The sequence below is a fragment of the Martes martes genome (assembly GCF_963455335.1).
Source record: "Martes martes genome assembly, chromosome: 1".
Classification (NCBI taxonomy): Eukaryota; Metazoa; Chordata; class Mammalia; order Carnivora; family Mustelidae; genus Martes; species Martes martes.
In genome coordinates, this window is record NC_137888.1 from 134347763 (window position 1) to 134370178 (window position 22416).

The window sequence follows — 22416 nt, forward strand, 5'->3', positions numbered from 1 at the left end:
TTGCACTAATGTATCCATTTTGATGCTAAGAAACTTTAACAGATCTCCTTGGACATTGAGATTTTGGTACAGGGACAGTTTGATAGATCCTAATAGACAAACTACTAAATTTTTAGTCTTTTTTTTTTTTAAACCAAAAACTGTTGAAACAGATGGTTTCACCGAACCCCTGAGCTTACCTCATTGTCAATCCTATCCAGGATGGGGGTCTGGGCTGAAATCTGAGTATCACTGAGAGCTGATCTGCCCATAAATGCAACTACACCTAGCTTTCAACTCTCCCAGTGCCACAGCCCCAGGTGGGTCCAAGGCCTTCTTGGACTCTCTGCTGGTGTCTGCAGAGGCCATTCTGATTCTGCTTGACTAATGACTAGTACAAATTCTTGTCCTACCTTTTCTGACTTTAAAATAGTTGACCACTCCTTACAGTGGGAAATTCCTAGAAATCACTTTTTTTTTTCCCCAGTAGAAGACCCATCTCCAAACCCCATCAACTCTTGAGTTCTTGTGAACAAAGTCTTCTATCCAATTATAATTTGGTGGTGTTCTGAGAAAGGGGAAGTCTCAGCAAGAAAGTGGGGATTAAATACTCTCTGAGAAATCTCATCGAAACAGGAGTCATATATATATATATATCTATATATATATATATATATATACACACACACGTGCGCACACGCGCACACACACACACATACACACCATCTGGCTCCTCTCAGAATGGCAAGGATGACTCTAAGTAGAATACCTGTTTTTCTCTACGAATGCATTTGTTTTTTTAATGGCCTCAGATTTTCTGATAGCTCCCTTAAAATGTAAGTAACGCAGGGCTGGAGTGAGGCTGGTGATGGGAGCCATAGGAATCTCAGCTTCCGCTTGCTCAGAAAATCCTCAATTACATTTCTAGCAATTTTCTCCATACCTTTATTGATCAAAATGTGTTATATTTAATATCTGAAAACTCATTTTAAGTGATGACTTAGGGGAAAGACTAATAAAGTTTAACTGGTTATAATAGACTTATTAAGATTTTATTTATTTATTTTTGAATGTGTGCATGCACTTGCAAGTGGGCGATGTGTGGGAGAGGGGAGGGAGAGGGACAAGCAGACTCTGTGCTGAGGGCAGAGCCCATTAGGGCTGTCCTGATCCTGAGGTCATGACCTGAGCCAAAATCAAGAATCAGACACATAATTGACTGAGCCACCCAGGCACCCCGCTAATAGACTTGTTTTTTAAATGTATTTGTTATTATGATAACCATTGAACTATAACTTTATAGCTTATTTTATGAGATTATATTAAAATAATTTTCTCATGGCCATTAAACTATACTTAACTTTAAAATAATTTAGATGCAAAAAGTACAAAATAAAAGTTTATCGTAGCCAGAAAAGCTGCTAACAGAATAAGTGTGAATCAGAGGGGCCTCTTTTGTCTATTACTGAGTATCCTTAAAAGGTGTTTTTACTCCGATCAAGCCATTTGGATTCAAATGACTGCATCGGGATGCCCTCTGACAGAGTAGCTGTACCAAAACGGCTGTACCAACATGGCCACATAAGCATCCGCCGCTGAATTCAGGATACATGAACTGTAAATCTAGACTTAGGGGGTGAACCCCTCCATCCTAGTTCTCTCCCATGTATGCTGTGTTGTCCTCTCTAGCTTTGATGCATGCCCTGGTGTTTGGAAATGTGACGGCGATCATACAGAGGATGTATTCCAGATGGTCCCTCTATCACACTAGAACTAAGGATCTCAAGGACTTCATACGGGTCCATCACCTGCCCCAGCAGCTCAAGCAGAGGATGCTCGAATATTTCCAAACAACCTGGTCAGTCAACAATGGAATAGATTCAAATGAGGTAATGTTCATTTCTCGTATCAAAGGTTTCAGGCAGAAAGCACATATTCTTAGGTAAAAGCAAGGTGCTCTAATGCAGGTCTCAGAAGAGAAGTACACACCCACCAACTTCTTTATCTCCAATTTTTAGTCCCTCATGAAACTCAGTCCGTCTTCTTTCATCTGCTTTGGCTTAGGTTTTCTTGATGCCACTTTGGATGGACCAATGTTTTACACTGATTTATAGTTTGGTCGGCTGGGTGGTCTTTCATTCTCATTGGCCCTCTTTGAAGGAAACAGTCAATTCTTGGAAGCACTGAATTGTGTCAAGTTGGATTATTAGATTAACCAAGTTGCTGGGTGCCTTTAAAACGAACAAAGTGAGAAAGCATACGTCTTCCAGCACATATGTTATCTGTGGACTTCCAGGAATACCCCAGACCACTACTGTAAGAAAAGTATCCTATCAATAAAGCAACCTGCTACAACCCCCAATCACACTGTCATCCACGCTTCTGAGTGATTATTTGGTTTCTCCTCTCTTGACACGATCATGATGCCAGAGGAAACACCAGGGCATCCAAATTCCCTATCTTCTGTCCTGAGAGACAGTCTTTGTGAGAAGCAAGTCACAAGAAGCCATATATTTTCCTTCTAGAGTCTTCTATTAATTTATCCCAGTTCTCCAGACTTATTATCAGCTGATTTTTTCAGTAGTACCTAACCGGGGTCACAATCACTGAATAATCGCCCCGGGGTTAAATAGACATATACTTCCCCTTCTGTACTCTGGTTGGTCAAACAGTGGGAAGAACACCCCTCTTCTCTTACAGAGTAAATCAATCAGACCGGACTTACCCCAGCTTGATTTCTCCTTTCATCTTGACAGCTTTTGAAAGACTTTCCGGACGAGCTGCGTTCTGACATCACTATGCACTTGAACAAGGAAATCTTGCAGTTGTCCCTCTTTGAGTGTGCCAGCCGGGGCTGCCTCAGGTCTCTGTCTCTGCACATCAAAACCTCTTTCTGTGCTCCGGGGGAGTATCTGCTGCGTCAAGGAGATGCTTTGCAGGCCATCTACTTTGTATGCTCAGGCTCCATGGAAGTTCTTAAAGACAGCATGGTGCTGGCTATTCTTGGTAGGTCTGAGTTGAAAAGGTTCATGAAATTTTACCCTAGAGCATAAGTTAAGAAGAGAAAATTGGGGGTGGGGGATACTGCTCCTGTAAGAAAATTCTGGATGAATATATGGGATCAGGGTTATTCTTTAAGTGGATTTAATTTGCCAACGGTTTATTAATTATTATGCCACATACTGAGTTTCAATATATATCCAATATATCATTTCATTCTCGTTAAAAATCCAGCAGTATGAATCTTAACCCTATTTTAGAAATAAATAAATAGCATTTTAGTTAAGTTAATTTGTTCCAAATAACATAATAAGAAAATGAACACAGTTCTTTCTGATTCCTCAAGCCAAATTATTGGTCATGATACCTGCTGCCTTTTGGTGAAATAGCTGGTCAATTTTAAGAGGGCATTCCATATTTTTGTGGAGAACAAATTCAGAGAAGAACGTAAAAATTATTTCATCTGGACTAGAATAGTGCAAAAATGATTACGCATTGAGAATAAGCTCTCACGACAGTCACTGATCCCATATTGTCAAGATGACCATAAGTTTTTTTTTTTTCCTTTCTCAAAGAAATTCCACAGAATGGTCTGTGAAGATTTTGTACCACAAAGTTGACTCCCATCTATTAAGACATAATTGGTTTCCATTGAAATATAAGGTCAGCTGACAAAAATGGCATGTGGAGTTAATGTAGAAAAATTCCTACTCACATGTTTATGTGTACTTCTTTTAAAATCACTCTCTCTTGTTTGTTGGTTTATTCAACTATTATTTATTGAAGGCCTAAGAATGTGTCAGGTTGTGGCCTAAACAACAAATACATTTTGAAAACCAACGGAGTACATCAACGTTTAGGATTTGTGTTAATTCAAAGAGGCTAATTTATTTTTAATGTCATTTAAGTACTAAGATTTATAGACAACTTAACCATTTATAAAACATGTTTACATATGGGGTCTTATTTAAGCCTTTCTAATACAAAGAGACAGACAAGAGTGGTATTTTCTCTGTTTTTCCAAAGTCAAAGCTAACTCTGTCTCCAGTGCTCTTTCTACCTCTAAGTGATGCCTGTTATTCTATATAATCATTATAAACCTGCTATCACTGATTCTAGTTCATAAGCTTCAAGACAGATTATACTTTGGGAAAAGGGAAGAGAACTAAAATGTATTGAATCCCTAATATGAGCCAGGTGTTTTATGTCCATTATCCAATTTAAATACTGTTCCCCGGTAGGGTTAGGTTGGTGTGATGATCCCTGATCAAAGGTGAAATGGTGGAGGCTAGTGAATAGTGAAATACCCACGAGCTTTTCAGTGCTTCATATTCACTCAGTTTGCTATGTCAATAGGCAGACTATAAAACTGGGGGAAATGTAGGGCTTATATTTTATTTTTATTTATTTTTTTAAAGATTTTATGTATTTATTTGAGAGAGAAGGAGAGCACAAGCAGGGGAGAGGCAGAGGGAGAAGGAGAAGCAGGCTCCCCACTGAGCAGGGAGCCTGACTCAGGGCTCGATCCCAGGACTCCGAGATCATGACCTGAGCCGAAGGCAGAGGCTTTAACACACTGAGCCACCCAGGTGTCCCGGGCTTGTCTTTTAAAGCTTTGGCTCATTTCTTGACTCAGCCTTTTATGTTTTTTCTCCTTAACAGAAAGGTTGGATGGGGAGGTGGAGAGTGAAGGGCTGGGGCGATTGGGTGATGGGCATTAAGGAGGGCACTTGGTGGGATGAGCACTCGGTGTTACATGCAACTGATGAATCACTAAATTCTACCCCTGAAACTAGTAATATACTAAATGTTAACTAAATTGAATTTAAATACATTAAAAAAAAATGTACAGAGTAGCAACTGACAGAGTTTATTTTCAGTTTGGCCTGTTCATTATCGATGTCAGAAAGAGGCTCTCTGTGTGTGTTTTTAAAAGGAGAATTTAACATTCCTGCTCACTTATCAACTTTGCAAAGTTAATGGCATTCTATTATTTTGTGATTCTAAATTAAAATTGACAGTTATTTCTAAATTTGCTTCCAAAACTCATCTTTAATCATGAAATACTTTTCCATGGGTTTCCTTAGGACCATGTCAGTTTTATAGTCTGCCTATTGACATAGCCTGGTTTTAAGAGGGCATATAGTTATTTTTCCAAAACTATGTGGTTTGATATGCTTGTAAGCAAAAATAATGTACTATGTTTTAGTATATGTGCTGCCGAAGCGAGCACATGTCTTCATTTGTACTATGTTTAAATATATATATTTAATCTGTAATCTGTTTTTTTTTTCTACAATCTTGGTGTATTTTTACATTCGGTAACTAGCAACAATTCTAGGAATGAAATATGAAGGTATCGTTCATAACATTAGAACATAATAGGTACAAATTCAATGGCTTTTAGGTAATTAACATTGTTTGTAATACATAATTCAGCTGGATTTTTTATTTAAAAAAATTCTACTCACAGCTGAAAGATTTAATCCATTGCCTTTTGCTCTTAGTCCCAATTTCCTCCATAAATTATGATTTTCATGATTAACATTTTCACATCTTCATTTCTACTATGTCGAACATCAAAAGTGATCTAAATGCGTATTGCCACATGACCATTCTAAATACTTGTATGTGGTATTGGAACTAAACCCAAACAAGGATAACAAATTATTCATATTTTATCTCTGTGATTAACATTATTTCAATGGAGATTGACTATTTTATTTTCCCCATGGTAATATTGTTTTATAGGGCCAATTAAAATCAATACTGACTTTGGTAAACTTGAGCACGTGGCTTCACATTGGATCTGTAGATATTTAATACATGTTCACTGTGCCAATAAAATGAATTAATATATAATGTTGTAAGGAAGAAGAATCACCAAGCAGCTATTAAGCCATAACTTATTCAAGCAACTCAGTTGTCCAGTCAACACACGAAGGCATTTCTTAATCTGATGCCTGGGGATTTGTTTGCCTTGTACACTTTTATTTCATGTCCTGGTAATTGTGTTTTTCTACCAATTTCTTCATTATTGTTTAAAAGAAAATGACAAAGCACTGATAAATGTGCTCTTCACGATGGTATTAGTCTGCTTAATTATAATTAAAAGCCTGTTATTGCTCTAACCTAGATGGTTTTCCAATGCACCCCTTCAGCTCCCTCTTCCCCCCGCAACCCCGTGGAAGAGTAACTTGTTAGCAAATACCAGTAATAGAATTCTGAAAAATGGGGATAGTAAGAGACCATAGAAGTCTTTCTCTTCTTTTAGAAATAAGGATACTGAGACCTAGAGTAAATAAGAAACTTAGATCAAAGTCCTAAATCTAGGTTGTGAGAAATCCACAAGACCAGAAAATCAGTGAGAGTAGGGACCATGTTATTCTTTACCAATGCACACGTGCCAGGGCTCAACACGAGTTCCGGTTCGCATGTCAATGCTTCATAAATACTCGCTAAATGAATAAATAAGCAGATTCTTTCTAGAGTGCCAAGGTTGGCAAGATGTTGGTGTTGTTTTCATAGCTGGCATCACCGTGGCTTAAATAGCCATGCTGTGGTCACCCGAGGTATGGAAGTATGTAGACCCTACAGTCATTCCGAACACCAGTTGCTTAATAGAAAATATAAATGCATTTTGTAGCAAGATACCACATCGTGATAAACTCTCCTTAGATATACAAATTTCAAAACTGGCTATATTCAAAGCATCGTGGGTATATTTACATCTTACATTGGCACCTGGCTGAGTTTTTGAGCACCAATTTAGATTTTTTAAAAATATTTTATTTATTTATTTGACAGAGATCACAAGTAGGCAGAGAGGCAGGCAGAGAGAGAGGAGGAAGCAGGCTCCCAGCGGAGCAGAGAGCTTGTTGCGGGGCTCAATCCCAGGACCCTGGGATCATGACCTGAGCCGAAGGCAGAGGCTTTAAACCACTGAGCCACCCAGGAGCCCCAATTTAGATTTCTAACAAAACATAGAAGAAACAAAATTGCCAAGTTTAGCAGTATGGGTGGACAACAATAGATCCAACTTGAATCCTCTAGCACCACATGGTTGTACAGTCCCTGACCGTCTGTAAGTGCAGATTTTAGTCCTTTTTTCCCTTTGGCCAAATAGGCTCATCTTCAAGGTTTGAATTTAATGTTATTTCAGAGATAATACTCAGATGTAATTCAATAATTTTAAAATGCCCCATTTTTATCTGTTACATATTTATGAATATTTCAAGTATTCATGGTTAATTTGGCATGTTTCCTTTTCCTGTGAAATTCAATAAAACGGAATTTTATTGAAGTCTGCTACAAGTCAGAGGCTTTCCTTCCAGAAATGCTGGGCACAATAAAAAATAAAAATTTGTAAGTTAAAAAATGAACTGAATGGGGGACAGGACAATTTGTTCGATACGGTTCCTAAGATATTCTTTGCTTGGTGGTTTCTCTGTGGGTCCATGGTTGGTTGTTGATTCCCTGTTGAGATGGAGCAAAGCAGCCATTAAAAAAATAATAATAAAATTTCAAGCCCAGGCAGGAGGACAAAGCCAAGAAACTCCTAAGTCGTAGCCATGAATGTCACGCCAGTGTCCTCTGTGAACGTAGGTCATATAACTTCTGCGGTGAACCTAGGTTTGTCTGAGGATGGAATGGATTTTCTTTCACGTATCTCACACGGATGCCGAGTGAATTAACGGCTGTGTCTAAAATAAATTCGAGGAGCGCCTGGGTGGCTCAGTGGGTTAAAGCCTCTGCCTTCGGCTCAGGTCATGATCTCAGGGTTCTGGGATCAAGCCCCGAATTGGGCTCTCTGCTCAGTGGGGAGCCTGCTCCCCACCCCCCCATCTCTCTGCCTGCCTCTCTGCCTACTTGTGGTCATTCTCTGTCAAATAAATAAAATCTTTAAAAATTAAAAAAAAAAGAAATAAAATAAAATATCTGAAGCTGCAATCAGCTCTTTGTTAGCTCTTACATTGATGCTCACCTTCCTGCTAGGCTAAATAGATTCAAATGAACTCAAAGACTTTAAAGATTCAAATACATTGTCCGATATGATCCAAACTCAAGGAAGCAAGCTAGTTCCTAGGCGGAGGAATCCAGCCTCAGACTGAGAGGCGGCGGCATTTTAGGGCAAATAGCAGGGGTGCTGGGTGAGGTGGGAGCGCGGGTGACAAAGTGGTAGTGGGTGTCTCTCCCTGCAGTGGTGCAAGCCGAGCTTAGTTTTTATTTGTTTGCTTTCGTTTTTGATGGGAAAATCGGCCTTTTGCGCTGTCACAGAGTGCTAGAAGTATGGTTGTGTTTCACATTTTCATTTGGTAGGTTTCACTGTCCTCGATGTCCCCTACCTCTCTGTGCCCCACCCTGTTGTGAGGCGAGGGAGGGACAGCACCTCCTCCCTCCTCACCCTCTCTCTTGTAAGAAGTGTTCGGAGGTAAATAAAAGAACCTGAGTACTAGCAAGCTGATGATGAAGCCATTTATTGTGTTAGAATCAAAATTACTAATACACATTTTCATGGTCTTCTACAGCGCCCCCCCCACCCCGACCCCTGCAAATTGGAGCCATTATTATTTCTCCTGAATAGTTGAGGCAACTGTGACAAAAATGTCAACTGCTTTGTCTAAAGTCATTTATCGAATGCCATGAGGAGCTGTCTGAAGCCCATCTATCACCGACCGTTCCCAACTCTGCTCTCCTAGTTCTTATACCCCAGACCACCGTTCTCAACCAGGAGCAGTTGTGCCTGCCAGGGGGCATTTGACAATGTCAGAAGATATTTTCGGTGGTCACTGCTGGGGGTTGGGAATATGAGATGGCTGTAAACATTCTACTGGGTACAGGAAGCTTCCCCACCAAACAAATACCAGGCCCCATATCTCAGTGCTGCGGAGATGAAGGTGTCTTTTTCTTTTGCAGTGTCATCTCAGAGAAGGGAAGCCTGTAAGTGAAATGAAGTTTCCAGTCCCAGCTTGCTTTTCTTTGGAAGTGACATGTCTCTTTTTTTCACTGTTTCAAGGGAAAGGGGACTTAATTGGAGCAAACCTATCAATTAAGGACCAAGTGATCAAGACCAATGCAGATGTGAAGGCTTTAACCTACTGTGATCTTCAGTGTATCATCCTCAAAGGACTCTTTGAAGTGCTAGACCTTTACCCAGAATATGCTCACAAATTCATGGAAGACATTCAGCATGACCTCACATACAACCTTCGAGAAGGTCATGAGAGTGATGTAAGTCTTACTTCTAATTAATGCTGAGATCTAAGCCATGGGGCCTGGAGATCATTTATAACAATAAAAGCCCATGTCATGACTTCCCTTGTGAAAGTCTCTGAATGGATAAGGTATGATTATTCAGCCACTAGTTGAACAACAAAATAATTAGCTAGAAGTCAAGGGTGGAATTTATCAACATTCTAGAAAAGTATTGTTTATAGATGACCTCCCTTTATTCAGTTTCTTTCTTGTTTACCTTCATGCACTTATAACTAGAGTCAATTTCAGTGACGTATAATATTTAGCTGCAGTTGTGTGTTTTCTCCAGAATTTAAAGATTTCCAGATAGAATATATGGCTCAGAGTTTGCTGTGTTTGTAACTATTTACTATTCTGCTTGCTTGTTAGGGAGTTTGCTTAAAAATAATCTTTTTCTTAACCAGTACCCAAAACAGTCTATCTTAAAATGACTAAATATGCATAAAAAGATTCAAGCCAAAGATTGTCCACGCTGAAAGCATAATGAGCATTTTATGAAATTATAAATTTGCTGCATGTTTCAGTTTATACAAACAGCTTTCCTAGCAAAATAGGTGCTACACTGCATCCTGGGATTAAGCTGATCGCGAACATGACTTCATTACATGTGTCAGAGACACAAATGATTTAATAGGCATGATTGTTGAAAGGCAAGCCAGAGCATGAATAGTGTTCTGTAACAACAAAAGCCTTGATTGCTGCCTTGAGTTTTGTCCCAGATATTTGCAATACTCAATTTTTTTTTCCCCTGAGACTTCAAGGAACTATTGTTTTGACTAACCTATATTATGTAGGCATTTTGTTAGTCATTAATATTCCTCACTTTAAAAGGTAAAGAATATAAGTTGTATATCACTTCATCTTCATTGAGGATATCAAGTGACAGTCAATACATAGATGGTATCCCATTCTGAAGTTCAAGACTAACGAATTTTGAATGTGTGCTCTCTATAGATGATAGCAAACAGAAAAGGAGGTATCAGTATTTGTTGGGAATCTGTTTGTGCTAAGCACTCTGCCTAGATAAAGCATCTCATTTAGTGCTTAAAATGATGTTGGGAATCTGTTTGTGCTAAGCACTCTGCCTAGATAAAGCATCTCATTTAGTGCTTAAAATGATTTTGTAAGGTAAGTATCGATCAATCTGTATGGAAAAGAAAACAGATTGAGAATGGCTAAGTAACTTGTGTGTAGTCACACAGACTTGTAGGTGACTGGGACAGAGTCTGAACACAGATAGCTGTCATTTTATACACTATTAGTTATGTTGTCTCTGCTGAAGACACTTTTCATATCTTCTGATTCAACAGATGGACTTATTTTTTTTAAGATGTATTTATTTATTTATTTTAGACAGAGAGAACATGGGGGGAGGGGCAGAGGGAGAGGGAGAGGGAGCATCTCAAGCAGACTCCCCATTGAGCACACAGTAGGGCTTGATCCCACCACCCTGAGATCATAACTTGAATCAAAATCAAGAATCAGATGCTTAACCGACTGAACCACCCAGGTGCCCCTTGACACATGGACTTTTGAAACTACAGTTGTCTTTTGTACTCTCTAAGACAACCTAATGGGACAATTATTTTTGAAGTGTGGAAGTGTGCTAGAGGGAGGAAGGAATCAGAAAGGAAAGAAGAAATCCAGGAAGAGAGAAAAAGCCAACATGCCTAGGCCTATTAAAGTGGAAGATATGGATCGCAAGCCCTATGTTCTTTTTATTTGATTCCTTTTTAAGGATCTGTATCTCTGATCAAATCTTTTATCCCCTTTTATCTATGTGCCGGAACATGAATTGGAGTGATTTTTAGACTCCCATACTTGAATTGCCTGTGGGATTATTTTCATTATCTGTTCTTTCTCTTGCGTTGTTTTGTTTTGTTGTGGCCATTTGGTTCCTTCTTTTTAGCAGATGTCATACTTTTGTTTAAATGTAGATGTGTCTTATGAAAATTATTCTATTATTTTCCTCCACTCGGGTAAGGTTTTCTCTTGGCAGACAGAGTTCCAACAAACCAATTTCATCTTGCCCAGAGTTCCTCTTAGGTTTTGTTAGGCTGCTCTGTTCAGCTTTGCCCATCATCTAGGGCTACAGCCTCCACGCTTAAGACGTGCTTTTTCTGGAATCTCAGCTGAAAGCCTGAGACGTTTACCAGGGCCTCTCCTGTTTGGTGGGGCTTGAACTTCCCTCCATCTCCTCAGCACCCATTGTGGCTGAAATCTCTGCTCCTCCTAGGTGCTCTCATCTTCTGAGTGTCTTGGAGCACTGCACTGTGCATACGTTCATGTTAGCAGCTGGCTCATGTGTCCAAGTTCACACGGATGCAGTTACCTGCTCCCTGGGCTTCTACTCTTCAAATCCCAGGGGTTTTGGTATCACCTGAATGTCATCTCAGTTTCCTTTGCCAGGAAGATGACTCCTTTCTGTTCTGCTCTATTCCCTCTCACAACGAAATAGCGAGTTCTCTCCAGAAGATGCCTGGGTAAATGCAGAGCGCGCGTTGGTGTGCCCCTCTTCTCTCAGGGACCGCGGCCCTTCAAGTTTTCCCTAAGCTGACTGCTCCAGTGCTTTCAAACTGTTATTTTATGCATTTTGTCCAGCTTTATTTTTTACTCGAGGGTTCGTTCAATAAAAGCTCTTTTATTACAGCTGGAACCAGAAGTATTGCTTCTTTTCAGCTACATTTTTAAGGGCAAATGGGAACTGGAACTTACCCCTGAAACCTTTATTGTTTTGTTTTTTTCCTAGTCATTTATCACTCAAAACTTCTCTCTCTCAATCTCTCTGTATATTTATATTTATGTATATATATATATGTATATATTTTTATACACACACACACACACACACATATATATATACACATATGTATACCTTCAAGATGTTGGGATGGTATGCCTTCCAAAGGCTCGATACATTTGGGCCACCTTCCCCATAATTCCATACCCTGGGGGAAAAGTCTTCTGGTCTTTGTAAGTGTACTCCAACTTCACGGCACATTTGTATTCTGATGGTGACCTATGGTTGTGAATTCTTGCTTTGCAACTCTGCTGTAAGATCAATGGGATACCCAGCATCTTTCCTTAATTTCCATGTACACACAAACAAAAATATCTAATCACACAGGACTTTTAGTGGGTTAAAGCCTTTGGTGATCAGTGGGTGGTAGAGGAAGGAACATTTGCATAATGGAAATACAAACAATATAAATGTAAGATATCTATATATCCTTATTCTTAAAAATCAAGTGGCCATTCTGCTGCATTGTTCAGCCCTTTCTTCCTGCTCTCATCACTCTCTTTTTCTTGCTCTCTCTTTATCTCCAATTCCCCATTATTTCTGATATGTATTAGTTTAACCCCCACTCTTTGGCTGCCTTTTGTCTTTCTCATTTTGCCTCTGGATTCACCTGGTACCCCTTGGAACTTACACATTATTAGGTGACACAGAACATCAGGGTAAAGAGAAGACTGATGGTCAACCCATTTTGAAATAAAGATCAGAAAAGCATTTTAAGAAATAGTTAAAAATTAGGGGTGCCTGGGTGGTTCAGTGGTTTAAAGCCTCTGCCTTCGGCTCAGGTCATGATCCCGGGGTCCTGGGATCGAGCCCCACCTCTGGCTCTCTGCTCAGCAGGGAGCCTGCTTCCTCCTCTCTTTCTGCCTGCCTCTCTGCCTACTTGTGATCTCTGTCTGTCAAATAAATAAAATCTCTTAAAAAAAAAGTCAAAATTTAGAAGGGATATGTATGTAGCCGTGGTATGATGTAACTCCTAGATTTATGATAAATTATGTAACTTTAGAATTACAGCTCATTCAATTCTCGTAGGAAAATTAACTAAAATATATAATATTCTAGTTTATGGAAAGGCTAGCTAGCATGGTTTGGACCTCATACTAATTATGCATCAGAGGCACCCTGTGTTTTCTATCTTTGCCTTATTTATTTATAGCTCCTGGATAGCTCCAACAATGACGTGGATTAATTTAGCTATTTCTTTCCATGCAGATTATGAGAAATTTGCTTCACTGCTTCTCATGGTAGACCCTATAAAATTGGCTTTAGCTCAAACTTGTTTGTTGTTGATTATGAAATTTAGTGCCTTAATATAAGAATTTTGAATTTGTGATAAAACAAATACAATGATTGATGAGTATCTAAAATACCTGTTTTCAAAAGTTAATAATGCTAATACACTGAAAATCAGATATTGATATGGCTACATATAAATACCGATGTGCTTCTCACGTGGTAGACACTGACTGACGGGTGGTATCATGGTTATGGAGCAACAAACAGCAATGATTGTTGAAAAAGAATGAGAAATTCTAGGAGTGCCTGGGTAGCTCAGTTGTTCAGTGTCTGCCTTTGGCTCAGGTTATGATCCCAGGGTCCTGGGATCTGGTCCTGCATCGGGCTCCCTCCCTGCTCAGCCGGAAGCCTGCTTCTCCTTCTGCCCCTCCCCTTGCTTGTGTTCCCTCTCTCGCTGTGTCTTTGTCAAATAAGTAAATAAAATAGTTTTTTTTTAAAAAGGAAAGATAAATTCTTACTGAGGGGTTTAGCAATGATGAAACCTATTCAATTTTAAGTGTTACCTCATTTTCCCTCAATTTCTCTTTGTCATGTAATCTGATCAGCTTAAAAAAAAATAAAGTCTCCTCCTTCAGACTTTCCACCTCTTTAGTAGAGGAAGGGGTGTTTCCCCAGTTTCTTGAGGGTCAGTGACCTCTAGGAGAAGGACTTTGAATGCCCATCTCCAATATAGCACAAGAGGCTACAGCAAAGTTCAGGGAAGGCTCCTGGGGCAGAGACAAGGGAGCCCCCGAGGATGTTCACATTCAGCAGCTTCTTCCCACTTGGACGCATTTGATCATACTGTGGTTGTTTAAGGTGCTGACCTATCATAGCTGCTTAAAACTTCCACATTACTGGGGCACCTAGGTGGCTCAGTGGATTAAAGCCTCTGCCTTCGGCTCAGGTCAGGTCATGGTCGAGCCCTGCATCGGGCTCCCTGCTCAGTGGGGAGCCTGCCTCCTCCTCTCTCTCTCTCTCTGCCTGCCTCTCTGCCTACTTGTAATCTGTCTGTCAAACAAATAAATAAATTAAAAAAAAAAAAACCTTCCACATTACCTTAACATCCCAGCTCCCCACAATCTACATCTACTCTCTATATAGACCAAGCACCATGCTTAAATAGCATAGTTATAAAAATTGAACACTGCAAATTCTCAAGTGACCCTCAAGTGAAGCAAATGCAAATATAACCATAATTTATTGCAAAAGTTCCAGAGTGATCATATACAGTAGTTAGAACATATATAAATAAATATAGTGGAATGCAAATTTTCATAGTAATTGAAGAGTCAACTTGCCATCACCAGCCTGTGGGGTGTGTGTGTGTGTGTGTGTGTGTGCATGTAGGTGTGGTGGGTGCTGAAAGAATCTGACCATGACACACGAGAAGTGGTATCCTGAGTGGTCCTCCTGCCTCTATTCTTATTCCCCTACCACCCTCTCTCCTCAAGGGTCCAGAAGCAACCTATCCAAAACAATAAATTGGATCATGTCATTCTATTGCTCAAAATTTTTCAATGGATCCCCACAGACTGTTAATAAAATCCAGACTTCTGACCATAACTTTGGAGATCCTATGCATTCCAACACGTGCTGGCCTTTCAGATCCATCCAATGACATCTTGAGTCCAGCTCACACTCCAGCAAACTGGCCCGCTTTCCCTTCCTGCAGGGCTGCTCCTCCTGCCTCACCTGACCACCTGCTCTGGAGTTTGCCTCTCCAGCGTATCCTCTGGCATATCACCTTGTTGGTCTTTTTCAGAGCTTTTAGCAAGATCTGAAGTTCTTTTAATATGTATATTTGCTTGTTCATGGCCAGTTTTTTCTATCAGAATGTCTACTTTATGTGGGCTTTGTTTTATTCTAGACTGTAGCCTCAGTGCCTAAGTCAGAGCCTAATGTAGAATTAACATTTAATATACATTCAATGAGTGAATGAATGAATTTCAGAAAGTTTACTTTGGGAACTGGAACTTAAGTGAAATTTTGAGAAAATGAATAAAGTCCTGAAGACGCAGCCACATAGCCTTGAAATGTAATTTAAAATGAAATTTGGGGCACCTGGGTGGCTCATTGGGTTAAGCCTCTGCCTTCGGCTCAGGTCATGATCCCAGTCCTGGGATCAAGCCCCACATCGGGCTCTCTGCTCAGCAGGGAGCCTGCTTCCCCCTCTCTCTGTCTGCCTCTCTGCCTACTTGTGATCTCTCTCGCTCTGTCAAATAAATAAATAAAATCTTTAAAAAATAAAATAAAATGAAATGAAATTTAAGAGGAACACCTGGCTGGCTCAGTCGGTAGAACAAACGACTCTTGATATCGGGGTCGTGAGTTCAAGCCCTACGTTGGGCGTATGGTGTACTCAAAAAATAAAATAAAATGAAAAGTTAAGAGAATTCAGAATTACATTCCTAAGAAGTAACAAAGCCAAAAAAAGTATCGTAGTTAAGATTTAAAAGAACATACTGAAAAAATACCTAAGTTGGAAAGGCTGTTTTTCTCTTCCCTCAAATTTAAGATGAGAGGTTTTCAAGAGCCATAGGAGGAATTTAAGCTGAATAATAAGGGGGGAAAAAAAAAACAAAAACAACCTCTTGCAATATAGGTAATGTAATTCCTTCAGGTAGTCTGGGATAGTAAGTTGTATTAGGATGAAAAAGGATCTGCCTTCAAATCTAAGCACACACATATTTTCTGTAAAAATAGATGAAATGTTATAACACTAATGCCCCCCAGAAAGTAGAGAATCAATACTTTTAACCATTAAATCATGCTGGACTGTTATTCACCTCACATTTATTGCCTAGGGTATAAGACTACAAACTTCCTGTGTGAAACGAATTTACATGTGGATAATTCCAGGGTTTAGCAAAGCAGCTGATCTGTGTTTATAAAATACTTCATCAAAGCGTAACACATGGGTCTGCTGCACTGCACGGTTAGCTGTGAGGTATAAGGTCTCTAATGTGTGTGGTGGAATCGGCTCAAGTAAATCTCATGGTCTTTAACGTTAGCTTCAGTGGTATCTGAATGTGAATTCATATTTCCATCTGGGTCTAGACCCCATGTCTTTCATATACCGAGGCGAATCTTTTTTTTTTTTAAAGATTTTATTTATTAATTTGACAGAGATCACAAGTAGGCAGAGAGGCAGGCAGAGAGAGAGGGGGAAGCAGGCTCCCCGCTGAGCAGAGAGCCTGATGTGGGGCTCGATCCCAGGACGCTGAGATCCTGACCTGAGCCGAAGGCAGAGGCTTTAACCACTGAGCCACCCAGGCGCCACCTCCCCCGCCCCGAGGTGAATCTTTATTTTGTTTGACGTTTTCAACAGGCAGCCCCTATCTCAAACACAAATAGCAGTGGAAAAAGTATCTAATTCCCAAGTACTATTGAAATGTGTCCATTGGACCACTTGGCCCTGAACAATTTCTTAAGTAATTAAGCTGTACTATATCCATGAGGTTTGACTCTGCTTCCTCCCGTAGATAAAAACAAGCCTGGGTAGATCTTCCAGGTGAAGTCTATGATTTGCCAACATCCTTGCCGCCTATGTGACTATATTACAATTTAATTTGAGATTGTACTGAAAAGAGAGCTATTTCCAAAGGAGGGACTTGGTTTAAATTTAGTCCCCATTTCAGACTGGAATAAGATTAGGCTACTTGGAAGCAATTTTCTTGAGAATGATTTACCGAATGATAATAATGTAAAAAATCGTATCTGGCAGCCCAGATACTTAGCTTTTCAAGAGTAGCCTGTTTGTAGGTGTGCATCTGCAGCCCAGTTTTGTGTAATAAGAGAACATAATTAATTCTGTGCCTTTTTGAGGTAATTGTTCCTTGAAAATTGCATGTTGAAGGACTCTCGTGTCATCTGATCATGTCAGCTTTCCCTGCTATCCTGGGAGCAACAGGTGTTTTGTCAGTTGTGTATTTTAGGATACTCTCTCTATAAGAAATGTCTTATAGTCAATTGTTTTACCTGCATACAGTTTAATGGTGTTTAAGATGGTGTCAGATATGATAGGAAAAGCTCAGTAAATAACGGCCTAGAAATTCTACTTGTACCCAGTATACTTCCTAGGTTCTGAAACTTTTCTCATACTGGTCTTTCTGTGCGTGCAGAAGTTGCGGCAAACATATTACCTTGAAGGAAAAAGATTGCATTTTTGGTAGGGTCCCCAGAGCCCAGCATTGTGTTGACGTTCATGGCTTTCAGTAAATGAAGATTGTTGTTGAATTTCTGGCACCTAATGAACCTCTCACTTGCTTTGACTGCAGCAAAAAGACTCTCAGTGTCCTCTTTTCTTCTAGCGATTACCCAGCCTTAATGTTTCATTTCCCCCATTACCATCAGTCCAGTCCCCATCTGTTTCCCCCTGAAAGATCTCGGGATGGAATGAACTCCACTGGACCCATTCCTCTCTAACCTTGAGATTTTCTTTCTCCTGCCTCAGAGAGATGAAGGCTCCATACTCCTAGGATGAAAAAAGGTTATTTTTAACCTCTTCTCTAACTACAGACTGATTCTTTTTTACATCCTTCTTTTAAAACAGAGCTAGTATGGGGCATTGGCAAAGGGCCTGAGGATCCTAGTAAGTTTGGGGGCAATTTAGAATAAGGGCATTGACTGTATGCAATAAAAATCCAACTCAAATAGAGCATCAGAGTCAGAGGAGATTTATTGTAAGGATTCCCAGTATCCTAGGGGATTAAATGAAATACACACACGTGCACAGGCACACACCTGGGTCTCTGGAATTCTTATAATTGGGTTAGGTTGGATTTTCTCCACATTTCTTATTTTTCCTTGCTTCTCCATTTCTCTCTCCTTCAGTCATCTTTCTTTCCTGTCCAAATGGCAAGAAATGGTCACAGATAGCAACTCCTCAGTTCAAGTGGGGAGTAGATGAAGCTTTCTTGGTTGATTCTAGATTCCTGTAGGACCGAGTGGTTCAGCTCTAGTCAAGTGCTGCTCAGGCTTCATCAATTATTGTGTGTGGGAGTGTTTGTGTGAGGGGGTCAAAGAGGGAGGGGGACCACACTGTAATAGTATGATGGTTTCCATGGCAACCCATGGACTGAAGAGTTGAGATAAGAAAGATCCAGAAAAGTGGTGGGTGGTCAGAGGTAGTTGTCGGACAAATGAAGCAAAACCAGTGATTGTATGAACTGTGGGGAATCACATCATCGTAGGCTGTGCAATCATATCGCAGCAACATTTCCTTAGAAAACAAGTCTTATTTAAACACGTATTAAAAAATAAAAACAAATAAAGTAGAGGACACATAAAATGCTTTAAACCACCCTGAATGGGCTCTTGTTTCATGGGTGAATTCTGTCCTGTGTAGCATTTGTCAGTCAAACAGCATGAGACATATCATGCAAAGAGATCAGCCACATTTTGAGGTATTTCAGCTTATGTTTTCAGGTTGAACAGTGAACATTTAGATTTTTGAGCTCTTTGGGGAAAGCAGGGGTTAGCCGAGTTGAGAAAGTCAGAGGATAAAAGGCCACCTGTCATCCCATAAGCGAGACAAAAAGTCTTTCTTTCCCTTCTTTTCTGGTTACTTCCATCCTGCAGGGAGCAGCAGATGTTCATTCAGCCTATAACAAAGTGTCCCATTTGCATACACACACACACACACACACACACACACACACACACTCAAAGACTCGACTTATGCCCATTCCTTCAGAATGAAAAACTACCTAGGCTGCAACCACCAGGAATCGTCCACGTGGCCCCACTGTTACCCGGGGTCCTCCATTCCCCACTCCATTTTTGATGGTTGTTTCAGCCACCATAGAAGCCCAGAGCCTGCCCTCAAGTTCAGCTGTAGATGAGGGTAACAGAGCCCACCCTCTTGACAAGGCTCTATGAAGTGAAGATGACGTCGATGCTGCTAATGGTATAATAGCTCCTTTGAACCAAGCTGTATGCTAAGCACTTTACAAACATTGCCTTCTGTTAACTCTCACCATACTCTTGGAGTCAAGTTGCTCAGTGCATGTCCTAGATAAGGAGACTAGGTAAAGACGAGAGAGGTAAAAACTGGTCCAATCCTTCCACAAGGAAGCAAAGGAGGTCAGAAACTGCAACTTCTGTCCCATGCCAACTGAATCCTAAACCCAATGGAAACTTAGTGTAAGTACATCCAACAAAGCGAAGTTATACACTTTTCCTCTGTCCCTTTATCCTAGAGCAGTGAATGCCAGCCGTATTTTAGGTTAATGGAGCATTCATGGGAAACATGTTTCCATGGGAAAACAAGCTTCACATGTAAGAGAAAATGAACCACAGAAGTTTTTGGTAGTTCTTCAAACTGTATACTTTTTATTTGTGCACAGTTTTGCATATATTATACTTTCATGAAAAAGTTTTTAAAAAATAAATAATTGAAGAACTCAACCAAATCATCAGTTGAGAACTCCATTGTATATATATAAGTTCTTTGAGAGTCATAACTGTATTTTATTCATCTTTGTAATCATTTTCCTAGTCAAACTGCTGGTACAAAGTATGTGCTTGATGCATGCTGACTGGAATGTAATTTACACACACACACACACACACACACACACACACACACACAGAGTTTCCATACCCACAGAATAAAATGTTAGGACTGGAAGTGATCTGAAGTACCCCTTATTAAAACTCAGATATTCCTTCGATTACAAGTGACTTAAAGGGAGGAGCAAAGAAAATTTACTCATTCACAGAACTAAAAATCCAGTCATTGGTTAGGAATATAACTTAAATGACTGCTATATCTAAATGAGTTAGAATATTCCCGTTGCACAAAGTAGACTTCTTCTTTGGGATGAAGTCTTCCATCAACCATTCCAAGTATGTGTTTCAAATAAGATTCAGTCAAAAAATCAAAATGTTTCTCAACAGATTTTATTTTCTCTTGCCAACTGCAAATTTAGTAGCACGACCGCTGACAAGGAAAGGATGTAAATGTTTATTAAATATGTATTAGGAGCAAGGGAGTTTGTTTACATCACCTCATTTCATTCAATTTTTAATCCTAGTATCACTCCTGAATCCTTGCTTAGCAGATGAAGGAACTCGCTATCCCAGCAGTTCCTGTCTGAGATTACAGAATTAGTGAAAGAATCGAATAGTATAAAATTGAGTCAGATGCTGGTTTTCTGAATCCCAGCCTAGTACATTTGTCCACTAAAGCACTGTCCACTAAATCAGAACATAATTCTCCTAAAAGAGTTGGTTTCCTTCAGGCATCCCGACTTACAGCAAAAGCTATACCGAATTTCCAGAATAACATTCGCTTTAATCTTCTTAACCTTAATGCTATTACTCGTCATGTCTCATCAAAAACCCACTGTGCCTAAATGTTTCAGGAAAGACATCTCCTTAACAAGAGGATAAGACGGCAGAACTACCGTAGCTTGGCCATCTGACTTGTCCTTTCTCTTAGTAATTGTACTTTCAGTTGCTCAAAATCCATCCATCTATTAATAACCCTGTGGTCACCGACAAGCTCTGGGAAAATGTCTTCAAGTACATGGTTCTCAATCTTCTATACATGCGATGATTCTTCAGTCTTCCCTTTGTTCCATGTTTGAGAGTAAATCTGTGAAATCACTCCACGATCATTTCAGATGTACAAAATAGTATTTCCATTCCTTTCAGACTCAGTTTCATCCATGTAAGTAGTTGGAGGCCTTCTTATCAATTGAAATAAAATGTTCTCAGCACTTCCTTTATGTGCTTATAAACACTGTTATGGAGAAGGATTAAGACTATAGGTGAAAGAGGTGCCTGGGAGGCTCAGTGAGTTGAGCATCCAACTCTTGATTTCAGCTCAGGTCATGAATGATCTCAGGGTTGTGAGATCGGGCCCCACATCAGCTCTGTCCTGGGCATGGATCCTCCTTGGGATTCTCTCTCTCCCTCTACCCGTCTCTTTACTTTTCTCTCTCCTCCCATTCTAACAACAACAACAAAAAGAATACAGGTGAAAGAAGCAATATTTTTTAACATTTCTCAATCAATCTGCGAATACTTTACCTCTGTATGTTAGGATTTTTTAAAAACATAATTTCATTCTGTTTTTTCATTCAAGGACTGGATCTCCTGGGTCTTTTTAGAATAATCCTGAATGTTTTACTACAGTATATATTTCACTGTCTGTACTCTGCTAGTCTAATAATATTTCTCTGGTCATCCTTGGACATGGACAATATCTCTTCCGTTAGCCCTTTAATCCCAAACCCAAGCTCAACTGATAAAACATAGAGTCAGTGGGTGGTATAATTAAAACTGCTCTAAATGAGCGAAGTTGGTAGAAATTAAATTAAAATTAAAAACAAATCACAAAGTCCCAGGATAAACATCTCTCATAGTGCTTTTCCCGTGAAGTTCCTCAAAAGGGTATAGACAGCAGAGACGATGACATATGGTAGAGACAGTCTGCTTACACCACAGCACAGACTGTGCTCGGCAGGCAGAGCTGGAGGCCTCCGGTCCATCCGATTGGAGGCACCTTATTTGCTCACCATTTAAACCCAGCAGCCTGGGATGCCAAAGGAGTGGTGGCTTTGACTGAAGGAAACAGTAGCCAAGTAGTCAGAAATCAGAAGCAAACAAGATGCCAGGTTGAAGGGGGAACTGAAGTACCTCAAGATTATGAATTGGCAGCCCAGCACGCCATCCTAATGACAAGTCTGCGGCGGTGGAGGGATCCGTGGAGATACAGTTCTGTGAAATGAATTGGGATTTAAAGGATTTGGTTTCCGTGTCATTGAGGAAAATGATTAAGGAAAAATTCTGAGATGAACATCTGCAAGATGCTAAGCGTTTAGTGATGTGGTAATCCCACTTATACGTTCCACCCGGAAGATTAAGTTCTTTAAAAGCGGAGCATATGGTCACCGATCTGTGTCACTGCGTTTTGCCAGGATTCATAAACAGTCCCAGGTCTGACTAGGGCGTATTTGTATTCCAGGTTGTACAGTATGCATTTTTTCTTTTCTTGGCCACACTGCTGTCTCAATGGGACAAAATGTCAGCATTATGTATGGGGAAAAGACCGAAGAACCAAAACCGGGTTCTGTCAAAAAGAGCAAAGAATACGAGGC

The 22416-nt window shown here is 40.0% G+C and overlaps 1 protein-coding gene across 1 annotated transcript in view; it reads left to right on the plus strand.

Annotated features, from left to right (window-relative positions):
• KCNH8 (potassium voltage-gated channel subfamily H member 8) overlaps positions 1-22416 on the plus strand; it is a gene marked incomplete at both ends in the record, with an annotated part of 371995 nt that overhangs the window by 310138 nt on the left and 39441 nt on the right. Inside the window, 3 exons of the mRNA XM_080813771.1 lie at positions 1669-1868; positions 2736-2985; positions 8996-9210. Of these exons, the coding sequence (XP_080669897.1) occupies positions 1669-1868; positions 2736-2985; positions 8996-9210 (665 nt within the window). The remainder of the gene's footprint in view (positions 1-1668; positions 1869-2735; positions 2986-8995; positions 9211-22416) is intronic.